Source organism: Aspergillus luchuensis, chromosome 1 (genome assembly GCF_016861625.1).
Source record: "Aspergillus luchuensis IFO 4308 DNA, chromosome 1, nearly complete sequence".
Classification (NCBI taxonomy): Eukaryota; Fungi; Ascomycota; class Eurotiomycetes; order Eurotiales; family Aspergillaceae; genus Aspergillus; species Aspergillus luchuensis.
In genome coordinates, this window is record NC_054849.1 from 2914221 (window position 1) to 2936865 (window position 22645).

Consider the following 22645-nt stretch of genomic DNA (forward strand, 5'->3'; position numbering starts at 1 on the left):
TATTTAAATTTTGTTATATAGGTACATTTAGACAGCGGCACCGGAGATGAAGAACCACTTGTCAACGCTGCCGTCAATGGGGGCAGGGGGGAGGTTCTCGCCCTTGGGGATGGCAGCGAGCTGAGCAGCGTCAGCACGCTCGGCACCCTCGACGGTGGTGGTAGCACTAATTGCAATTAGTATATCATCTTCCTCACTCAGGACTCAAGGAGACTTACACGCTGATCTCACCACGAGGAGACTTGCCGGAGATGAGCTTCTCCCAGGCGTCAGCGCACTCGCGGATGACATCAAGAGCGTACCTATGGGTTGAACTGTTAGCCTGGATACATAACAAAAGGCACCGTCAGCACGTACTTCTTGTTCTTGCACTCGCCGGAGAAAGCGAACTGGTTCTCGGGCTTTCCGTCGGGGATCTTGTAGATACGGAACCACTCGTTGGTGGCGCGGAGAAGGCCAGGGAGGTGGCGCTCAACATCCTCAACGTCGTTGAGCTTAGGGGCCAGGGGGTCGTTGACGTCGATGACAATGACCTTCCAGTCGGTCTCCTCCTCATCGAGAAGAGCCATCACACCGAGGACCTTAACCTGCTTGACCTGACCGGGGTAGCCGACGAGCTCACCGATCTCGCAAACGTCGAGCGGGTCGTTGTCACCCTTGGCCTTGGTCTCGGGGTGGACGGTGTTGGGGTCTTCCCAGGTCTATGTCAAAAGGTCAGTGCGGGGTGGTACAAATTTTGACGTGGCGTTCTTTTCCATACCTGAGGGAAGGCACCGTAGTTCCAGAGGTAACCCTTGTGGGGGAAGCAGTTGCGGACGTAGCGGAGCTTGCCCTTCTTCACATCCTGCTTGATGGGGTTGAGGAACTCCTCCTTGGAGATCTGGGTCGCAAAATCAGTATACCGACGTCAAGCTACAGCGTAGCCCCCCACTTGCAGGGGGGGGTTTGTTGTGTGTATATTGTGGCGTCCGTACCTCCTGCTTGGCGTTGGTCCAGCGGGGTATCTCAACGACCATGTTGAGGATGGTCTGCTGCTCGTTGGCATAGAGGGGGATGTCGTGGAAGGGAGAGACGGGCTGGCCATCCTTCTCAATGTAAACACGGTGCTCCAGGGTGTTGGCCTGGCCGATCTTGCGGACGGTGTAGGACATGTTGGGCGATTGCGGCGGGGCAGCGGAGGTGGAAAAGTGTTTGGATAAAAGGGCAGCACGAGATGAAGCGGACGAAACCGAACGATCAACTCGGGAGGAGGAAGAGGGAGACAAAGCTGTAGCAGAAAGAGAAGAAGAGGAAGAAAGAGGAGGGGAGGGAGAGGAAGAGAGAGAGGGAGGAGGGGGGGCTTGCTTGGTGGGGGGAGCCAGCGTTGCGGATGTGCGAAGGACGGGCGAACAGCCAGTACGCGCGAGGATCGGACAGGCGGTGGGTGGCCGGCTCAATGGATTCGAATTCAATGCGCGGCCTCCAACTTGGACTCCCTTGGATACCCTACGGACCCCCGGGAACATTGAAAATGGCTTTGAGGCTATGCCCGTGTTGAATTGGTTCAATTGACAACCGGACAAGGTGGGAATTCGTGCTCGTTGTCCACGGCGAGGTATAAAAAGGGATGGGAATCGATGGAACTGCCACGGTCGGGAAGGAAAATCGGTCGGGAAAAAAAGACCCAGCCTCGGGTTCTACTATTCCTTTTTCTTCCTTTTTCCTCATGTAATAATTCTGGACTACTATCTATTCAGCCCGTCCCTAAGTGTGTCTTCAGTACGAAGTATCTGATGGCTATAGCGAAAGGGAAGCTATTCACACCCCTTCTCCAAGTCATACATGACCAGGCAATATACGTACTCTTTCCCAACTCTAGTTCCAACTAGTCATCAACCTGCTCCCACCCTCCATACCTGGCTGGATGCCCACCAACTCTGAGACTTTCGCCGCAGAATGACTGGTCCTGGATGGGTCTCCACCGCTGATGGCGTTCCACAGGCCTGGCTTGTGCTGTCCCTGAATGGTCTGACTGGTGGGATATTGCGACATTCGTGGTCCCAAGAATCCAGTAGCCAACCGGAGACCTTGCGATGGACTGACTGGTAGACTACTAGTAAGTACTGTAGCCAAAGTTGATGACTGAGGTTGTACAATTTATACTCTCCAGACTGTAGATCACCTTCCACTACACACGTACAGAGTGTATGCAGAATCGTCTATCGAGGCAGTCAAATTTGTCAAATATGTCACTGCATTCGACATTCAGCATGTCTCTGCGAGCTTGAATACCTGTCATGTTCACGGCTTGGCAGGTACCCGGACGGAGAGAAGACATGCGAAGTAACAATCCATTGTAACCTCACCAGAACCGATCAGGCAAATCGCCATGTGATCAGAAGTGACGGGAACAACGAGAACCATGGGTAAATCTAGAGTCCAGTCTACACAACCAGAGGCCGCAATGAGGTTGTGGCTACTTCCTAAAGGGGTAATATTGCAATTATCTCCACTCCAAAGGCTCGATCAAACCCTTTCGATATAGGTCACATGATATCGACCTATAGCGTATGAAGTATACCATGGCGTAATTGGCATTTTATCTGTATCTAGTATAGAATATCTCACCAGAAGCTGATAGTGACCTTCGTAAGCCTTGAATAAGGCGCACTTCCAGCCATCGCCTCTACACTCCGCTCCCATCTCCCACCCCCCCCTTTAAGTGCTCTGGTAAAGATCACATGACTTTGCAGGGGAAGAAAAAAAGTTATCGGGTATCGCCACGTGACCCGGCATTTTTCGTCTCCGCCTCCACCGGCTTTGATCCATCAGCGATCTGGGATGCGACTCGATCCATAAAATCAACTCTACTACACTCCTACGGGCTCATACCGCTCACACAGCTCGTTCATCTCCCACACTACACTATCCTTACTCGCTTTAACCCGATAATGCTATGCTAAGATTCCTCCGCACCGCAATGGCTTCTCTCACCACTCCTCCCCGCGTCCCCATCCCCGCCAACGGGGTCGACTACCGTGGCAAAGTAGTCCTGGCCCCCATGGTGCGCTCCGGCGAATTGCCCTCCCGCCTCATCGCCCTCAAGTACGGCGCTGATCTCGTTTGGGGCCCCGAAACCATCGACCGGGCCATGGCAGGCGCCGTCCGCCGCGTGAACCCCCGCAACGGCACCATCGAATTCACCCGCATGCCCTCCAACGGCGGCCGCACCGAAAAGGCAGGCCAAGAATCCGTGATTTACCGTCTCGACCCCGTCCGCGAGAAGGGCAAGCTCATCTATCAAATCGGCACTGCCACGCCTGAAATCGCCGTCGAAGCAGCCAAACTCGTCGCGGGCGATGTCGCCGGTATTGATGTGAACTCGGGATGTCCGAAGCCCTTCAGCACGAGCGGTGGTATGGGTGCGGCGCTTCTCAAGACACCGGATAAATTGGTTGCGATCCTGGAAGCCCTGGTGAAGGAGGTCGGGACGCCGTTCCAGATCGGTATTTCGGTCAAGATCCGCATCTTGAAAGATCCGGAGGAGACAAGGGCTTTGGTGTCGCGGCTTGTGAAGACAGGTATTACAGGCTTGACGGTGCATTGTCGGACTCCGCCCATGAGGCCCCGTGAACGCGCTATCCGTGATCAGGTGCGCATGATTGCCGACATCTGTCATGAGGCTGGTGTCGCCTGTGTCATAAACGGTGATGTAACCTCCAAAGACGAAGGCCACGCCTTGATGAAAGAATTCGGCGTCGACGGCGCCATGATCGCCACATCCGCAGAAGCAAACCCATCCTGCTTCCGTACCGAAGCTGAAGGCGGCCTTCTCCCTTGGAAGGAGGTAGTCCACGAATACATCAAGTTCTGTCTCGAGTCCGAGAACCGCTTCGGCAACTCCAAATACCTCCTCAACATCCTCGTCCCCGGCAAGCTCCAGGAAGGCAAGAACGCTAAGGCAGCCAGATCCTACGCCGACACATGCCATGCCCTCGGCTTCGAGGACCTCCTTCCCCTCGCCATGCAGGTGGACGACATCCTCAACCTCACCGACAAGTCAGTTACCACCAAAGACCTCCAGCCCGAACACATCCGCAGCAAGGCTGTCCAGAACGCCATGGAGAACAACGAATCCGCACGGGCTGCTGGCGGTGCCTCTCGCGTCAAGTCTACCTCCCCCTCAGTCAGCGCAGGCGGGCCCATTCGCACCAACTCCATCCCAGCTCCTACGAAGACCAAGGCTGAGACGGAGACCCAGGCTGATGTCTCCGTTCCGGTTCCTGATGCTGCGCCCCAAAAGCAGGAGCTGACAGCTTAACTCTTACCTGATGCCTCTGCATCCCTTGCTTCCTTGTCTTGCCTTTCTTCCCCTGTCTTTTTTTGGTTTCCTAGCTACTATCGCATTATCTGGTGTTGTATATCGGTTCCCCCATTTGCTGCATTTAAATTAGATTCCCACGGTGTGTTGTTAATAGAGGCTCTCGTGTTCTAAGGATTATACATACATAGTACTACACGAATATATACGATACGAATGAAAATTACTAGTTAGTCATTGTCTAGTAGCTGCCCAGCCTTAACTAGTAGTCCGCATAATATATGCTCGGATACAATACACACTAAACAGTACCCCAGAAAAAAAGCACACTACACCCGATCCTTCGATTAATCAATCAATCGATATATTACTAGTATCAACGCCCACCTATATATGTAGTATGTAGTAGTATGCGTAATGAAACCAACCATCGAGACCCGGGCAGAGTAAAGACACAAAAGAACCCCAACTCCTTTTCTATTATCGAACAGTAGAAGAGAAAAGAAAAGAGAAACCAAGACCCAATAGAGAAGAAAACCCACTACTTCAGCCCACAAAACCGAAATGTTCGGTGAAACTAAACTACTAGCAAAAAAACATCTCCGGCATCTGTTCCGCGTCGTGAGATATGTATGTGTGTGTAAGCACTGCCACTCTCTGTGGTGATGCTGTAATGTAAGGGTGTGTATGCGTTAGATAGGTAGGTAGGTGGAAAAGGCCGCTGGGAAACACAAGGTAACGGTCACATGCGAGCAAGCATGGGTTTATCAATCGCTGGTGTATCGTGTATTAGACGGAGGGATGGAGAACGAAAAGTTGTAGGTTGGATGAAAAAAGACAGAAGATAAAATGAAACAAGATTGCGCCGGTACATGTTTTAAGCTACCATATAGCATATAGTAGCAAGAGTACAAAATAATGTGTCACGTTTATGCGTCATCGGATTTATCGTGCTGCATGTCCGCAAGAACCATATCCTCGACCACTTTCATGCCTGCATCTTCGGCCTTCTTAGACTCGGCGCCTTCTTCACCGGCCACGGCTTGGTCGAGCGCAAGCTTGGTCTGTCCAAGAGCGTAGATTTGCTCTTCAATGGTTCCCTTTGTTACAAGGCGAATGACTTCCACTTCACGGGTTTGGCCAACACGGTGGGCGCGATTCTCGGCCTGGACGTCCTCCTGAGGGTTAAAACTGGAGTCGAAGATGATGACTTTGTTGGCGCAGGCCAAGTTAATGCCTGCGCCACCGGCTTTGGTGGAAAGGAGGAAGACGGGAATTTCGGTGCGCTCGTGGAACGCGTCCAGGATGGACTGGCGGTCTTCGACGTTTGTCCTGCCGTCCAGTCGGACGAAGCCGATGTGCTGGTTTTCGAGGACGTGTTCGAGGATATCCATGACTAGTGTGAACTGAGAGAAAACCAAAGCACGGTCGCCGTTCTCCTTGAACCGCTTCAGAAGATCGCAAAGTTTGTCTACTTTGCCGGAGTCCATCCATTCGTTGTTCTTCAGAGCGAACCTGCCCAGAGAGTTAGGGTGGTCCACACACATGGTGTGGCACTCGAAGTCGTTGTATGCTTGGAGTTCCTCGTAGATGATATCCGGGTTTGATAGAGACCATTGCTCCTCCTTGAGACACGCCTTGGCCATGCGGCTCAGAGTGGAGTTATCATAGTGGCGCCTGTATAGCAGAGGATGGATGGCGGCTTGTCGGAGCTTCATTAGGATGTTGGCAGATTTGTTGCCGGTCTTCTTACCAGCGGCTCGGTCAGCCAACAGCTTACGGACCTCCTCTTTCTCGTGCTCATAGATTTCGCGTTGCGCGAGGTTCATCTCGCAATACTCAACATGCGAGATCTTTGCAGGCAAGTCAATGACTTGGTGCTTCTTACGTCGCAGGACGAAAGGCTTCAGCATGGACTTTGCGCGTTCAATCCGTTGCGCGGAAAGGAGAGCCGAATGCGATTCATCCACGGTCTTTGCTTTATTCGCAAAGATGTACTGAAGCTCCTCCTTGCGTTCCTGGAACACTTTCGGAAGGATGAAGCCCAGTAACGAGGCCAACTCCTGCAGGTTGTTCTGCAACGGCGTACCTGTCAAAAGAAGTCTGAAACGGGCAGGGATCCTGATAAGCTTCTCGTAGAGCACTGATGTGCTACTCTTCAGCATGTGTCCCTCATCATAGACGCAGACACAGAAGTCCATATTGCGGAGGAAGTGGGCATCCACCTTGCCCTTGGCGATCGTGTAAGTGGTGATGATAACATTGATACTATCTCGGTTGTCTTCAATCGTTTCTCGGATGACTGCCCGCTCTGCCTGACCAGCGTAGTAAGGCATGACGGAGAGCGTGGGACAGAACTTCGAGAACTCTCTGAGCCAATTTTCGATCGTAGATGAGGGCACAACAACGAGATGAGGACCCTTGATTCCCTTCTCGAACAAGTGCGCCAAGAAGGCAATGACCTGGCAGGTCTTTCCAAGACCCATGTCGTCGGCCAGGATGCAACTCAACTGGTTCTCAAACAGGAGAGACAGCCAATTGATGCCCACAATCTGGTAATCTTTCATCTTCAAATCATCGCGCATGATCCCGGGCTGAGAGATGAAACGGCCTTTGCGCGGTCCAGGCGCGGGACCATCACTATCCTCATCCGAGCGCTGGCTAGCGGGTGTTCCTATCCCGGAATCATGAGACTGAGAGTGGGCATCTCTGGGATTGATGGATACCAGCTCCAGTTCTCCCTCTTTCTTTCCGAAGATGTCCACACCCCATCTTTTCATCTCCGCCGCGACTGGCTTGCCGAGCGCTTCACATTTTGCAACCAAAGAATCCACCGCCTCGTAACCAACCCACATATCAATGCACTTGTCGACAATCTTGTCGCCGATCGGCTTAGGCGTTTTACGGCCACGGCCGCCCTTGGGCTTCGTCTCTTCCTTCGCCGGGGGAGGAACAGCACGGGCACGGTCTAGCGATGAGAATGGTCGGAAGGATATGACGTGCTTCGCAACGTCTTCAGTGATTGCGGCGATGTCGGCAAGGTCCAGGACACTGCATTTGTTGAAAAAGTTCAAGACTCTTGTCTCCACTTGACCATCCCCTGCTGGTTCCTCCACGCCGGAATCGGAATCCTCGTCTGATATTATCATAGCCTCAGGGGACTCGGAGCGTTGAGGGGATGCAGGCTTCCGCCCTTGGACTAGACGGCCAGTCTTCTTGGGCGGCGTCTCAGCACGAGGCACAGAACGAACCGGACTAGGGGAAGACGCCCGAGACTTGGGCCCTCTCATTAAGCGCCTGCGCGGTTTCGCGTCCTCTTCCGCTGGTTGTGACGGTTGCGATTGCTGCTTCTGGGCCGACAATGTCCTCTGCATGTTCATGGCAGACCACTTGTCTTGAATAGTTCCGCGCGCCTTAATCTGCTGCTTCGCGGGCGCAACAGGGGAGGCCCGCTTGCTCGCAATCAGCTCGTCCTCGGAAGATTCAGCCTTCTCCGTATCAGCCAAGTGCTCCAGGGCAGCCTCGTAGTTCCCACGTTTTGAGAGAAGCGCCTGCATGCATGCATGCACAGACTTCTGCGGCATGACCTTCAACATCCTCTCCACCTTAACTCTAACTTGATAGTCATCTATGTCCTGCAGCGAAGAAACATTCGTACCCACAGGCTGGGCACGCGAGGGGCCATCCTGTCGAACCTTCTTCACGGCCGTGCCTCTGGGAGCGGGGTCCATTTGAGCTGCCGGGCGCTTTGCACTAGAAGGGTTGAAGACTGCGGATGTGGTAATCTGCTTGAACCGATCCATCGGAGACTCCGCGACCTTTTCAGGGCTGCGCGACGATTTGGCGAACAAAGAGGGCTTGATATCTATGCTTCTCGACGCTCGGTCGTCATCATCAGACGAGCCGCCGCGATAGGTCGGGCCGTCATCTTCGAGGTCTATTATGGGCGCACGCTTAGCCGGACCGACAGGAGGGCGAAAGCTGGTGCCAGCCGGGGCCATGGCACTGGAAAGACGACCGCCGTTCGGAGTAGGATGAGAGGGGGAGGAGTTCGGACCTGGAGGAGAGGATGCGGCGACCTGAACGAAGGAATTGTTCTTTCCGGAGTAGGGAACGTCCAACACTTGCGTAGGCTGAGTGTAGCGCTGGGTGGCAGGGGTCAAGGATTGAGTTGCGAGTGGCTGGAGATGGCTGACAGGCACGGTGGCAACCGTCTCATATTCTGCTGCATCATCCTTGGTTGGGGTACTGTGAACGACTTTCTTGTCGCTCACGGGCGTATCGGGGACGGTGTCTTCCATGGTCGGTGACTCAAACTTATCAAAGGGAGAAAGGCAGACGAGAGGATGGCGTCATGCCCCGGGGCAAGAGCCAAAGGGAGCACCGAATTGGGGGAACTTGAAAGGAAGATGTCAAGATCGATCGGGGATCCTCTCGAGGCGAAACGATAAATCGACCGCCTGGGATTTTCTCCGCAAAACGCGCCCGGGACGCGCTGGGGTCACGTGGTCTGGCGCTTCAATTAAAGCCGAGGATGGCAGTTGGACGCCAACCCCCTCTTGAATCGGGGGGATCAGAGCTCCCTCTTTATATGATTCACCGGTACAAGGCTGGTCTCTTCACTAAGGCGATCCTCTTTCCACCGTCTTTGCCTTTTCTTTTGTCACTAAAAACGCAGCCAGATGTCACCTCTTATAAATGGACCAATCAGAGGCCGGCATGGCCTGAACTCCGGAATGAAATCATCCGCTGTATAAAACAATCCATGTCTCTCTACTTATTTCAAATCCCATCCAGACGAACAGTGTACTCGAGAGAATACTATATATCTTTTTAAATAGGATAGGCGAAGCTGTACTTGTCATCACCAATTATATCCTGATCCCTTTTTTGTCGATCATCCTCCGGCTTTCACGCATTAGTCCCCGGAAAATCAACACCCAACATCAAACCTGTCAACACCACAACCGAATACCATCATCAACATGGCCACTCGTCGCTCTGCAGAGAAATCTCCTTCTCCCAAGGAAGCTGTCGCACCTTCGGGCTCTCCAAAGCCCTCTGACTCAGATGTGACCCCTGCCGTTCCCACGTAGGTGCATCTCATTCGTCCCTCACCAACGAACACTAGGCCACATGGCGGCTATTTTGAACTACCGGTTCAGCCCAACGAACGCATACACCTTATCAATACATATTACGCACATACCACCCCCTCCCCTAACTCTAACTAACACATCACCTTCAGAAATGTGATCATGAAACTTCTCGGATTTTCCTTCGCCATGGTCGTCATTCCTATCGGGATGTACTTTGTTACGGTGGACTTTGGAGGTGAGCATCCCCAATTACACCACACTTACTAACTATGTTCATGTCGATTAACACTTTGGAACAGCAAGCCCCACAGTCGGCGGTATTGTGGCCGCCATCATGGCTAACGTAGTTCTCGTCGCATACATCTATGTTGCGTGGAAGGATGATCAGGCGGAGAGGGAAGCTGACGCCAAGTATAAGGAGAAAAAGGCACAGTAAATGGTACAGCCACTCTGTCTTGTTGTCTTTGTTGTTTTCCTTTCATTTTATTCCTGGCTCTGGGGGGCCCTGTATTGCAGAGATGGCGTTCATGGATCGCTCTGTTTTCGCATGCTAGGTATGTACTTGTCGTATCGTTTGTCTTGAAAGCTATGTTGGGATAGTATGTATGTAATGGTCTAGGGAAATACTCTGAGTGTTATGATACCTTTCAGGTTACTGGTTGTGTGATTAGTCACGATTTCCTCAAGGCATACTACTATGCCAACAACAAGGCAGATAACACACAGCCTGAGTGAATGCCTCCTATCTGGTTTCAACAGTAAGATGAGCCATCCTGGCGAGTAATATGTTCAATTCAAAATACATATCTGCGCCTTGAGATGCACGACATCAACAGCAGATCCGCAGCAAGCGTTCCATTATATAATGCAAAGTATGAACAAAAAAGAAGCCCAGAAAACCCATAATATGCAATCATGCAACCACTTAATTCGGTCTCCGCTTCACGAACTCAGCCAAATCCGCCTTTGTCGCAACACCCAGTACGAACTTGCGCGACACATCCGTAACTACAGCGAAATCCTGCTTAGCCCTCTTCTCTCCATTAGGACCGGTTTCACTCTCGAAGAACTGCTCCAGCTCCTCCAGCGGTGTCTCCATCGTGATGACCTGGTATGTGCCCTTCTTGCGGTTGAATCGCTGCATGGCGGCAGAGACGGGGTCGTTTTCCTTGACAGTGCCGTCCTTGAGGAGCTCCTTTAGTCGGGGGATGCTCAGGTATCCGACCAGAGAGCGTTTCGTCGAGGAGGTAACGGTCAGGTGTGTGTAGTCACGTTCGTAAGCGGCCATCAGGGCAGTGGAGATCAGATCGTCGGGGGATACGGATAGGGCTGGGTTGGGGTCCAGGTCCTCTACTGTCGCCTAGTATGCCGGTGGTATGTTAGTTATTCTGTTTCTGTTGACTCTTGCGGAACATCGCTGGTAAGAAGAGGGCGGACTCACCCCGCGGTATTTGTTTGCCCATGCGGACTGGGCGATGGGTTGCTCTGCATTTTGTGCGAGTTGTTGCTGGGTCAGCGCCTCGCTGGCATTCATATAGGAGGCCATGTTCTCTGGGTTGGTGTGTTGGGGTTGTGTTGGTGGCGGTGGTGGTAGTGGGAGTGTTGGTGATTAACTTATCCCGCAGTGACTCGATGAGGGGCACGGGAGGAGAGGTTCCGAGAGGACAGGTCAATTGGAGATCTTTGAAGTTGTCGAGATAGCTTTTGAGGGTTGCACTAAGTAGTTTAAACACTAATTTTTGCGGAAAGCAAGTGTTTCAGAGAAATAGAGAGCCGGATTACTGAGTTACACCCAAAAAGCATCAAGCACAGGTTGAGGTTGCTCCAATCAGATTAAATTTCATCGCTTCAGATCAACCAGTTGACGGGAATCCCCGAAAGCGGTTAGTGCCATCACGCGACGTCAGCGGCACCATCACCAACTGTCAGATACTACTCAGAAGGTTCCTTCGCTTCCTCTCTCTGGAGAATCCTTTTTTGTTGGATCCAGGCTGTCTTCTGAATTCTGCGTCGATTTCTTCAATCGAAGAATACGAGACTAGGTGTGGACCTCCGTTCTATACATCGTCATCCGTCGGACTATACTACCGACATAGTGTTGTAAGTGGACCCGCTTGTATAGATAAGGAACCATCGCGGTGCAGTATCGCCATTATACTTTATCGCAACCTGTTTAGAATCGCTTTAACGCAGATTATAACAATTATAGGTAGAAGCGCCCATCATGTTTCCTTCTGAAGGGGATATCGCTCGCGCCTTCGCCTCCCAAAGCCCTCTGGGCCAGTCTCAGCAGACCCAACAGCCGGAAGCTGCGGGCTTGAAGAGACGCCAGCCGTTCCCCGCCTGGAACGTTGTCGAGGACATCGAAAAGAAGGCCGATGCTATCGCTAAGGAAGCGAGCCGAGAGTTCGAAGTTGCGAGTCAGAAAGCTCAAGCCAAGACCGGCAAGATCGAGCCATGGACTCCTAAGTACTATGCTGCTTGCACGGTTGGAGGAATGCTTGCTTGCGTAAGTAGATGTTCCATTCTGCTAATGAGCGCTGTATAGTGACCTATGAATACTAAATTTCTTGGCTGGTCCTAGGGTCTCACCCACACCGCTGTGACGCCTCTGGATTTGATCAAATGCCGCCGTCAGGTCGATCCTCTGCTGTACAAGAGTAATGCAGAGGCATTCCGTACAATTCGCGGTGCAGAGGGTCTCCGCGGAGTTTTCACCGGTTGGGGTCCCACTTTCTTTGGATACAGTGTAAGTCAAGACTGGATCGCATGCGTTGCGCCCTCTAATCGAGTACAAGGCCCAAGGAGCGTTCAAATATGGTGGTTATGAGTTCTTCAAGAAGTTTTACAGCGACCTTGTCGGGGTTGAGAACGCAGCACGGTGGAAGACTTCTCTGTACTTGACCGCCAGTGCGTCGGCGGAGCTTATCGCTGATGTCGCCCTGTGTCCGTTCGAGGCCGTCAAGGTGCGCATGCAGACGACTATCCCACCTGATATTCGATCAACATTTACTGGTATCTCTAGCGTGGTTAATAAAGAAGGTGTGGCCGGGTAAGTGCTGCTAATGCGAGCAGTCGATCCCTAGTAGCTGACTGCAGCAGCCTGTACAAGGGTCTCTACCCTCTCTGGGGTCGACAGATCCCTTACACCATGATGAAGTTTGCGTCTTTCGAAACGATTGTCGAGATGATCTATAACTCCCTGCCGGGTCAAAAGTCTGACTACAACAAGGGTGCGCAGACCGCCGTTGCCTTCACCGGTGGTTACCTGGCTGGTATCCTTTGCGCCGTCGTGTCGCACCCAGCAGATGTCATGGTCAGTAAGTTGAATGCGAACCGTCAGGCCGGGGAGGCATTTGGAGCAGCGATGAGCCGGATCTACAAGGACATTGGCTTTGGAGGTCTCTGGAACGGTCTTCCCGTCCGTATCGTCATGATCGGCACCTTGGTAAGTGCATCGGTATCTGTTTCTCAGATCATGACTGACTTGGTATCTCCTCTAGACCGGACTGCAGTGGATGATGTATGTGTTACTTCAGATATCCAGTATGCCCCTCTCGATAGACAGCGGCTGACGTTTTGCAGTTACGATTCGTTCAAGATCTTCATGGGTCTTCCCACGACTGGCGGTGGCCCTCCTGCAGAGAAGAAGTAATATGGAAATGATTGTCCCGCCGGGAGCTTAGATCCTTGTCTAACACGAAGGGCCGGACACTCTGTAGAATGTAGAATACAGTGGCCGTAGTATGGAGGCGGGGTGTGGGGTTGTACCGTACCTGATTTTGTGCAGCTTTCTTCCGATTTAATTGAGTGGGTAATTTACTTACTAGTTTTCTTCGTGCAATGGTGAACCACTTTTGTCTTTTCATGAACCACTTTAATTGAACCCTGAGCCGAGGCCGGTGATAAAAGCAGCTGAACTGATAACCTACAAATGGTAGAGATAACATGAAGCTACTCATTTCTTAGTAAACAATTGGCGGGCCCCAAAGTCGTTAGTCACGCCTCGGACCAATCCGGATAAGCATCTTATCAGCGCATCGACGTCATCGGACGCCGTCCCGATCGTTTCCTTCTTTTGGTTCCTTCGATAACAATCATCTAGAATTATCCCGATAACGATATATACTGAATTAGCTACTAGACTAGAACTTCCGGCAAATTTAACTTTGACTGCCAGGGCGCACCCTCTGGGCTTGGCCCGCTGTGGCAGTGATTGCGCCCAAGAAAGCGCTAAGGTAGTCACGCTACACCCTACTAACCCCTGTGGTACATAATATATCTATACGAACCATCCCCGGGAACCGCCACTCTGCGCTCTTTCTCTTTCCCACTTTCATTACTGTCTGACTAGACTTGGTACACACACGCGCGCTCGTCACAGACTCTTGGTTACAGCGTTCTTATAATCGCATTGAATCACTACACCGATAGTAAACAGACAACATCACTCGAACAAAAACTACTTACTACTCACCCTAACTACTGCATCATGGGCGAACACGAACCTATTGTGTCGCACGGCCGTGGAGGTGCGCATCCCAGCTCCCTCAAACCACTGCATTAACCCATCTCTAACATTCACTCCCCAAACAAAACAGGCCAAGGAAACATCGGCGCTGACTCCACCGAGTATGCACCACACCCATTCACTCATCCCCCAAACACCCCACCACCACAAAACCCAAATACTAATATACATGAATATGAAGATACGTCGACGGCGGCATAGTCCGTGAAGGAGTCTACGGTGACCAAGGCGACGGCGCCTACTCAGCCGGCGTAAGCCATCCCCACCATATATCAACCCATCCTACTTACCAAACCGCCAATCACTATACTAACAATTTTACTATAAAGAGAGGCGGCGCCGGTAACATCGGCTCCCCGCACGTGCGCCCAACATCCAAGATCCCACACGACGCGGAGATAGTCCCCGAATTGGCGATTCGGCAGTCTGTCGATGGGGATTATCATACTGGGGTGTGTTAAATATCCCTTTCATTATTCTTCCTCTATCGATTTATGCAGGGAATGAATGCTAATGAGTGGTGATGGTGGTGCGATAGCGCGGCGGCCAAGGTAACGTGCACCTCGACGAAGAACATAGGAAGGAAAAGGAGGAGAAGAAGCATAAGGGGCCTGCGCATGAGGGGTTGGCGGATAAGTTGAAGCATAAGTTGTTTGGGAGGAAGTAGATCATCTTTTTCCTTCTTTCACTCTTGGGATTGGATGGGTGGTAGATGGTTGGTTGGTTGGTTGTTGATGAGATGGGAGGAGATGAGGGTGACGGGGAGAGGAAGGGTGTTCTATTGTTATTGTTGTTGCGCTTGATTTGAGATTCCCTGTTGCTTGTTTTGTCTCTTGCTGCTGATTGCTAGAAGTAATACATCTTTCTTTGGTTTTTCTATGTTGTGGGTCTTTTTTCTTTTCTTTCCTTTTGTCTCAATGGGGCTGGCTTTTTCAAATTACTGGAAAGTGTTCTGACTGACTAGTACGATTTGATATACACGGGCCATTACTGAGTATCTATTCAGTATTGGACAGCAAGTAGGAAGGTATTTATCACCCTAGTCCAGTCACACTACCCTACCATTACTCACAACTTCACCCGTATCAATCAACATCATACTGGCTAGTATCTCCATGCACTGTCATGGCAGAGAAATAAAAGGTAAGGAGGAACAGGAAGAAAAAGGCATCCATGTATCATGGTCTCGTCAACCGCATGCAAAGATGAAAGAGTAAAATAAAGTTGCAATCGAATCCAAACCCGATACAGTCCGTCCCGAAATCCCAGTTGCTGTGCTTGAACATGACTCTTGAACGCCGCGGAGGTAGTACACCCAGACAAATCGGATCAGAAAACACGCATCGAATAGTAAGCGTAAGGTAAGAAAATGTGAGGAGCCGGCTCACAGACGACTAGTTCTTGCTGAAACGACGCTTGAACCAGCCCTTTTTCTTCGAGTCGTTGCTCATTTCAGAGTCATTCGTAGCCTTGCGGAGATGGCGCCGGTTGGCTGTGGCAGCGACGGCGGCACCGCCGCCAACAGGGCCACCGGCGTTAGGGTCAGCCGCTGGTGGTTTGCTGCCAAAGTTGATCCGTCCCCCAGCGCCAGCTTGTCCGTTCAGATTCGGCCCGGCACCAAATCCTTGGAACCCATAGTTTTCGGCCATCTGCTGCTGCTGCTGTTGTTGCTGCTGTTGGAACTGATCGATAGAGCTATTCACAGAGCTGGGGTCGGTGGAGTTGCCGTAAGCGTCGGTGTTGCTGCCAGAGCCCGAGCCAGACGCTGCGGTCATGTTGTCATATGATTTGTGATAGCCGTGTTGTGAATATCCACTTTGGTCGGTGTTCATCCGTGCATGGTGGCGTGGTCGCGGTCGGCCGCCGCCCTGATTGTAGGGGTAATAGTTGTCGGACTGGCCGTTACCATTCTCGACATAGCTGTCCGGTCGCGAATAGGCCCCGCGACCATTGTAATGGCCGCCCTGATCATAGTGACCCCGGTGCGAATGGCCGTTTTGAGCTATACCAATCCTTCAATTAGCGAGACGTTCTCTCTCGAATGTTACAATAGACATTGCGACTGTATCAGACGCAATACTTGTGGGATTGAGAAATACCTCCAAAATAGCTTCCCCGCCGACTATGGTCTGGCCCCGGAGTTGCAGGAGTCGATTCTGTAATGCATCGTCAATCAACCGCCGGGTCGAGCAAACCGGAGTAAGGGGTGACTCACCTGTCCTTACATACGAAGCAGGTCTACTGCTGTATGTCCCATAAATTGCCGCCTCAAAAGATCGGATGGTTTCAAGCGGACGTTCAAAGCGCGGGCGCGTGGGGTTAGAGAGATCGGGATCAGCTATGAGAGAAGAGGAGAGCAATCAGCGAGATGTCACCCAGGATATTTGTCCAAACAGGGAAGTATGGTATACGAACTGATAATATTTCCATACTGATCTTTATGCTGCATGGTCCGTAACGAACCCAGCGTCGACTGCTCGAGAGCAACCAAATCTGGGGAAACGAGTCAGTTTGTATGCTTGTAGAAAGTAAATGTTGCAGACTGGAGGCAGCATAATGAGAATGGAAGAATTGGGCTGTTTTGTTATGGCAGGCCGAAATCCAGGAGTGCAATAGCCAGAGAGATAAGGGGGGAGGGTTCCGGATACGTACTAGGTTGCGCTTCGCTCATAGCAACCATGGGATCGGCTTTGGAATGTAGTTGGCGGCGATGTTTCTCGTCTGCGGATTCCGATATCTGGGGCCTTTTGCTGGAATTGCTGGACCGTTGCGACCGATCCGACTTTGCACCGAAACTGAAGCCACGAGATTGCCTGCCAGGAGGCACGGCCGGCTGGGAGGTCGCCATTTTATTTATCACCCCGTCGACCTTAGCGCCTGATAACCAACAGCTGTAGCAGGTTTTCGCAGGACGCTGTCTAAGCTATGGCGCCCGTTGTGGAGCGCAAGCACGATCCGGTGTGGGAACCGCCAAGGAATGTATGATGATCGCGCGCGATGATTCTCGGGCTTTTTGGAGCGTGGTTTCAGAATGCAGCCAGGAGGCAGCCAACGAAACTAAGCAGCGCAGGCAACGTGGGGGGCTGCTTTTTGATGGATCCACGAGCGGCTATTCACTCGAATGTCTGATGTCTGTCTGTCCCAATATTCTGGGGAAAGTCTAAAGCACCGCAAAGTGTGGAAATGTCGCCAAAAGTTGGAAGTAGTATCAACTCCGCAATTTGTCTCTACACAACGATCCACGCCGTTTTGAAAGAATAATCAAAGTGACACCGAAGGTGGGGAAGTGTGGCAGGCTTGAAGCACGGCTGTATGTAGTAGTGTATCGTCCGATCAAATCGTCCGACCAGAGCGTCCGTAGGTTAAGCGATAGTGACTGCAAGAAGGTGGTCCATCCGCAGTGCGCTCAAAGTGATCGACAGTAAGGAAGATGCGATAGCCTCAAGCTAGAGATGCCAAGACAGTAGGTTAGTAGGGAAGAATGTAGGTACTATGTAGGAAAGATGAAGATGGAGATTGGAAAGTAGTAGGAAGCGAGCGAGCAAGCAGGCAAGCAAGAAAGCACCACTCCAGTCGACCGTGCAGATGGAAGAGGAGAAAGTACAAACGAGCGTGTGAAAAAGATAAAGCAGGTGGCAGTCGGCAACCAACAAGTACTAACTGAACTACTACTAGAGAGAATCGGGGAGGGCCATTGAGGCCTTTTGACTTGTACGGGCCCGGTGGTATTGACGACAGGCGCCACGCAATGAAGAGGGGAACGCTTGTTCGAACCGATGGATGGGCGATTGCAAGTCGTCCTATCAGCTCGGGTTGGACGATGGCGTTATAGTCAAGAGCCACTCGGCCAGAAGAATCTAGACGATCACCGGATGCCTGGAAACTTTCCCTGATGTTTGCCCGTTCACTGTCCGGAGATCCTCTTCCCATGGAACTTTCCTCTCTTTTCTCTTTCAACTTTTTCATCCTCCCGTTTCTCCCCTGGAAGTCAATTCATTCCTAAGTAGCAAATGACGAATACGCATTGCATTTGAAATTGAATTCGATAAAACATCTTCATCTTCACTTCTCCATCTGTCACACCCAGCATTTCCCCACCAAGTTCAAGGCAGCGGGAAAAGTAAATCCAGTACCAGCTCGACTGGAAATAGAATTACCCTCGTTACCGTATCTTGGCTGGTGAGCACAAAGAAGAATAAAATAACCAAATGCATAAAAATACCGATAGTGTTACGCAGCTTTCCCCTCTTCTCGTTGCCTACTGGCCAATCACTTGTTGTGGGATGGCCCAGCCACCCAGCGAACTCTTTCTGGTTGGCTTCCTTTCCATGGGCCATCTGTCACCGTCTCAGGCACCATACCCGAAAGGAAAAGGAAACATAGGTAAACTGAAGAACAGAAAAAAAAAAAAAAAAAAAAAAAAAAAAAAAAAAAGAAGTAAAAATAAGCAAAAGATTTTGGTACTAAGAAAAGCATGGAATTTGTTGTGTGTGTGCGATGACTGCGATGACTTGTCGACCAGGATGCGCTGTCGCAAATCCCATGTCACCAGCCATCTCTTCCCGTCTGATCGTCCTGCTTGCACAATACAATCGGAAGAAATCAAGCAAACTTCAGCCCATCGCACAGATCGGCTGCCGTCGACATCATCCATGCCCAAAAAATGAGCCAGGCAGCCCAGGCAAGCCACTCCGCAGTTCTGATACTTTCACACTATCTTGACCTGTCTTTTCACTTCTGGGTGGATTATCCCGGCCGTTGATTTCCTATTTTAACTCGGAATACACCAAAATGGTTTAGTTGGTGGTAAGACTAGCCGGTACGGCCTAATACGAGAATACGACTTTGAATCTCACCCACCGAGACGGTGGCATATCACTACGTACTCTTAAAATCTTTATCCAGATTCTCTCTAGTTGCACCAGGGAAGCGCACCTTCTGCTATCCGTGGCCTTCCAATTGGCCCACCAGCACCGGCAGAATGAAACCTGGAATATGTCTGCCTGTCTCAATTGCCCCTCCCTCTGCTGAGCGGCGGCGTTACATGTCTGACTATGGCGGTCGTTCCAGTCCAATCCCATCCATCCAGTCCGCCAGACTGAGACAACTAACCGCCCTTTTCAGGTTGGCAGTCGCTCTTGGCTCTGCACACCTGGCAGGCTCATACTTAGGCCTGCAGACTTACAGGAATTAAAAATAGCCCATGCATCCCTGAGATTAAGAAGATCAATGCATACGCGCTTGAATGTTTCTGGAATTATTTAATCGACTTAGCGTCGCACACGTTGCGATCAAGCAAGGTACCTCCAGCAAGGAACAATACGCAAAGGAGGATCTTGGCTCGAACTCGCGCAAGTGCAAGCAACCTATAAGCCAACCTCTTAGTAACCTACAATCTACTCCATACTATGTAAGAATTCTATCATTCCGGCCGAGGCGATCTGTCGATCCCCATCAGTTCTCGTAAGTGGGTCATTGGGGGCGGGGATGGCGCCTACTTTAATTACTGTTAATTCGGGATCGTGACAGAATCTCCATGCAAGGAGTTTACCCTTCCAGAACTTCCCTCATTCAGCCTTATTGACCGCGCTGCGGAGATAGCTCGCGCAATTTAATGCTAAGCTTTTGATATCATATTCAAGGGCCCAGAGGCATCCTGTGACGTCCTTCATTTGTTGAAATACCCCTAATTTGACAGAACCCAACCGTGACCCGGATATATATCGTGCGGTAGGTGCATTCCAGAACGAGTCAAAAATAACTTAATGGTTTGACCAGACCAATTACGACTACAAGCTGGGTCCTGAGAATGCTATCGGCATACTGACATGCTAATAATCTAAGTACAATGGACATCTTTGCTAAAGATCGTTCATGTTTTTGCATGGATGCCAGTCATCCCAGCCAGCATTAGCGTTATCTGATCAATTAGCATGAGACCGCTGTTTCACCATTACTTTTGACTGCACACAATGCATTCTGTGACATGCCCCAATCTGAGCGCAATTCCAGGCTAGACACTTTCAAGCTCAGCCAAGCCATATACAGTTCAGTACAGGAATGCAGAATTTATACAGCTCATAATGTCCCCTCGTCATCAGCATATGAGACTTGACCTACTTTTTAACTATATAACACAATCATCAGTAGCGGCCACAGGGGCTGTCATAGTCCTACTCACCTTCGAATTGGCATAATATGCTCCTATCCACATCTGATTCCGTTACACGTAGGAATAGTATTTTAGTTCACCTAGAGACCTGCAGCTGTCCTACGCAAGATATCATCCCCCCAAAAAACATGTCCACATATGATCGCTCCCCTTATAGCAGTTCCAACTCTACACTAGCATTCTTAAGCTACTATTATATTAGTATATGCATATTGCTCCAAGATTATGCCCTCGCAGTTCCTTGCATGCTAGCATGAATCCCTACTACCCATACCGCCCAGCTTTTCATTTAGAATATATATCACCACTAGTACCAGTACTCGCACTTTACTTAGTGGCACTAAACCCCAACTCACCCCTCCCATCGATACCATCCATAGTGCATTAAGGCTCATAAAAATATCAAACGAAAAATACTAGCTAGGACTGAGAAACCAAACAGCCAGATTTCAGTTTATCACAGCAGCCCCAGCTACTACTGAAGACTACTATTGGCGAAAGCAGCCCGACTTTCCAAAAACATTGAAAGTTGGCTACCAGCAGATACTCTATGATATATCTATTCAATTCTACAGGACAAACCGGTGTATTCATGGCTATAATATTAGTATGCCTGATGAGTGTGATTTGAAAATATGTCTTACCTCTCTATCCTTTGTGTATATTAATGCGAAACACCCTTTTAGCCTGGCTCTCCGTATCCACAATGCCTACTACTAGTAGCAGCATAGATAATGTCCTTTTTAGTATCGTTCAATGAGGAGACAATACGAGAGCTCTGGCTATGGCGTAGCTGACTGCAGCTTAATGTCTCCGTTCGATTACTTTTGAGATTACTATGTAGTTTGGAGGACACCTTACATATATGGACTTAGTATATGTATAGAACTCAATGTGACAGCTAGCTTAAAATTGATAGTACCATGGGGAGAAGTGAAAAGCATGCATTGCCACATATGAAGAAGCAATATAGATTGACGCATAGCACTCCGTATCGGTCATCACTATCGATCACGGGTGGGGTCTACGATGACAGGTGTGGGTATTCATGCTCCGGAGATCTGATGCTTATTACGTACGGTTGTTGACAACAGCCAACGGTGCAGAGCTAGCACTAGTCGGAATCATATGGCGGGGAAGATATCGAAATCATATCAATGTGCCGACTATTGGGGAAAGACGGGGTTTGCTGTGGCAGCTGTCGCTTTGGGTAAGACGTCGCTTATCGTCATCTCGAAAGACGGATTTTTGACAACCGAACCACCATCCACCTCGCTCACACTATTTCCCAGAGAAAAGCAATTGTACCGATATGTTGAAATGGTATGGATTGTGGTTTATGAGCATCAGATACACGGGGAGCCATGTTGTCGGCCCAAAAGGTACAGCATGCTTGGCCGGTTTGAATATAGAGTATAAAAAAACCAGGGATATCAAGCTCGTCCGTTGCCTTTAGGGGGGAAAAGGGCTGACAATAACCATGCTGAAAAAAAGAAGATAAGAGTTCTTTTATTTTAATTCGTAGGGCTGACCGGCCCTGCCTCTCCCACGAACATTATCAACCCGCCAACTCCATCTCAACATTCGGCTCATTCCGTCGACTCCTTGCCCGACCGTCTGCGCGTAGAATCCGGAGTTGCCAACTAACGTAACAAAAGGGGCGTCATTTAGATGTTGGAGGGGTACAGCATAACACGGACGGTAGCACCGAAGGTCTTGGGGGGGAGGTTGTGGCGGAACTGAGCACGGACAACACCGGAGTTACCTGTTCATGAGGGAAGTATTGTTAGTTTCCAACGTTCCCGGTTCCAGCAATCACCGATAACATATAGATAGATATATATTCCGTGGCAATCGTCGCGCAATGGAGCTGTGCATCACATACCGTGGGGACGGGTAACCTTGCCCCAGATGACCCGGATGTTGGAGCCCCGGACCTCACGCTTGGCCCGGTAGACGAAAGCAACCTTCTTGCCCAGGTAGAAGCTGTAAAAAATCCCGTCTTAGCTGTGTGTTCTGATATTTCGATCCCGGACCCATTCGCTACTCACTTTGCGGCCTCAGTGCTCTCAACACCGTCGATCTTGATCAGACTAGATAACCCATGTGTCAGATTCCCTTGTTCCTCTATATCGATATCGGTGCGGATCGCAAGTACCTGGTGTTGGGGTTGACGGTACGCTTGGAGCGCTGGTAGCTCACGTGGCGACCCCTGTAGAAAGAATTCGTATTAACCGGTCTGTCCTCGTTGCATTCCATCGCTTGGCCCGTATCTCTGATGTTCCGACATGGATCTTGATATTTTTGATATTCATATCCGGAATGTGCGCAAATTCGACGGCGGACGGTTTGTGGTGAACTTACTTGACATAGACTATAATTCGCAAAAATATTCAGTTAGCATTTCATTCAGCATTTCGCCCAATATGCGCCCGCATATCCCCATCTATCCTTCTCCATCCCCATATTCCAACCATCGCGCACACATATCTGATATCCGGAAAATGATGGCACTCACGTCTGTGACCTTGTTCCGAAGGCAT

At 50.5% G+C, this 22645-nt stretch overlaps 9 protein-coding genes across 9 annotated transcripts; 4 read left to right on the forward strand and 5 right to left on the reverse strand.

Moving 5' to 3' along the window:
- Positions 1-27: 27 nt before the first annotated feature.
- On the reverse strand, positions 28-1505 carry ipp1 (inorganic diphosphatase IPP1; the record flags this gene model as incomplete). The annotated part of the gene is made up of 5 exons (XM_041680867.1): positions 28-166; positions 219-302; positions 358-701; positions 761-880; positions 975-1505. The coding sequence occupies 5 exons, from the start codon at positions 1503-1505 to the stop codon at positions 28-30; spliced, it is 1218 nt and encodes a 405-aa protein (XP_041537727.1).
- A 1430-nt stretch (positions 1506-2935) lies between these two features.
- Positions 2936-4300, forward strand: AKAW2_11008S (tRNA-dihydrouridine(20) synthase (NAD(+)); the record flags this gene model as incomplete). Its single annotated transcript, XM_041680878.1, has 1 exon — positions 2936-4300. The coding sequence occupies one exon, from the start codon at positions 2936-2938 to the stop codon at positions 4298-4300; it is 1365 nt and encodes a 454-aa protein (XP_041537728.1).
- Positions 4301-5229: 929 nt separating this feature from the next.
- On the reverse strand, positions 5230-8601 carry AKAW2_11009A (DEAD/DEAH box helicase; the record flags this gene model as incomplete). The annotated part of the gene is made up of 1 exon (XM_041680889.1): positions 5230-8601. One exon carries the CDS (start codon positions 8599-8601, stop codon positions 5230-5232), a length of 3372 nt encoding a protein of 1123 aa, XP_041537729.1.
- Positions 8602-9285: 684 nt separating this feature from the next.
- VMA21 (vacuolar ATPase assembly integral membrane protein VMA21) lies at positions 9286-9835 on the forward strand (the record flags this gene model as incomplete). Its single annotated transcript, XM_041680901.1, has 3 exons — positions 9286-9392; positions 9549-9634; positions 9699-9835. 3 exons carry the CDS (start codon positions 9286-9288, stop codon positions 9833-9835), a joined length of 330 nt encoding a protein of 109 aa, XP_041537730.1.
- A 489-nt stretch (positions 9836-10324) lies between these two features.
- Positions 10325-10945, reverse strand: AKAW2_11011A (putative cystathionine beta-synthase (beta-thionase); the record flags this gene model as incomplete). Its single annotated transcript, XM_041680912.1, has 2 exons — positions 10325-10759; positions 10841-10945. 2 exons carry the CDS (start codon positions 10943-10945, stop codon positions 10325-10327), a joined length of 540 nt encoding a protein of 179 aa, XP_041537731.1.
- Positions 10946-11623: 678 nt separating this feature from the next.
- AKAW2_11012S (putative mitochondrial phosphate carrier protein) lies at positions 11624-13054 on the forward strand (the record flags this gene model as incomplete). The annotated part of the gene is made up of 4 exons (XM_041680923.1): positions 11624-11908; positions 11984-12148; positions 12198-12451; positions 12502-13054. 4 exons carry the CDS (start codon positions 11624-11626, stop codon positions 13052-13054), a joined length of 1257 nt encoding a protein of 418 aa, XP_041537732.1.
- Positions 13055-13891: 837 nt separating this feature from the next.
- AKAW2_11013S (DUF3602 domain-containing protein) lies at positions 13892-14597 on the forward strand (the record flags this gene model as incomplete). Its single annotated transcript, XM_041680934.1, has 5 exons — positions 13892-13931; positions 14001-14031; positions 14112-14181; positions 14260-14382; positions 14469-14597. 5 exons carry the CDS (start codon positions 13892-13894, stop codon positions 14595-14597), a joined length of 393 nt encoding a protein of 130 aa, XP_041537733.1.
- A 727-nt stretch (positions 14598-15324) lies between these two features.
- AKAW2_11014A (uncharacterized protein) lies at positions 15325-16778 on the reverse strand (the record flags this gene model as incomplete). Its single annotated transcript, XM_041680945.1, has 5 exons — positions 15325-15932; positions 16030-16086; positions 16146-16268; positions 16346-16423; positions 16583-16778. The coding sequence occupies 5 exons, from the start codon at positions 16776-16778 to the stop codon at positions 15325-15327; spliced, it is 1062 nt and encodes a 353-aa protein (XP_041537734.1).
- Positions 16779-21769: 4991 nt separating this feature from the next.
- RPL33B (60S ribosomal protein eL33) lies at positions 21770-22645 on the reverse strand (the record flags this gene model as incomplete). Its single annotated transcript, XM_041680956.1, has 6 exons — positions 21770-21867; positions 21988-22088; positions 22154-22195; positions 22261-22314; positions 22467-22476; positions 22621-22645. 6 exons carry the CDS (start codon positions 22643-22645, stop codon positions 21770-21772), a joined length of 330 nt encoding a protein of 109 aa, XP_041537735.1.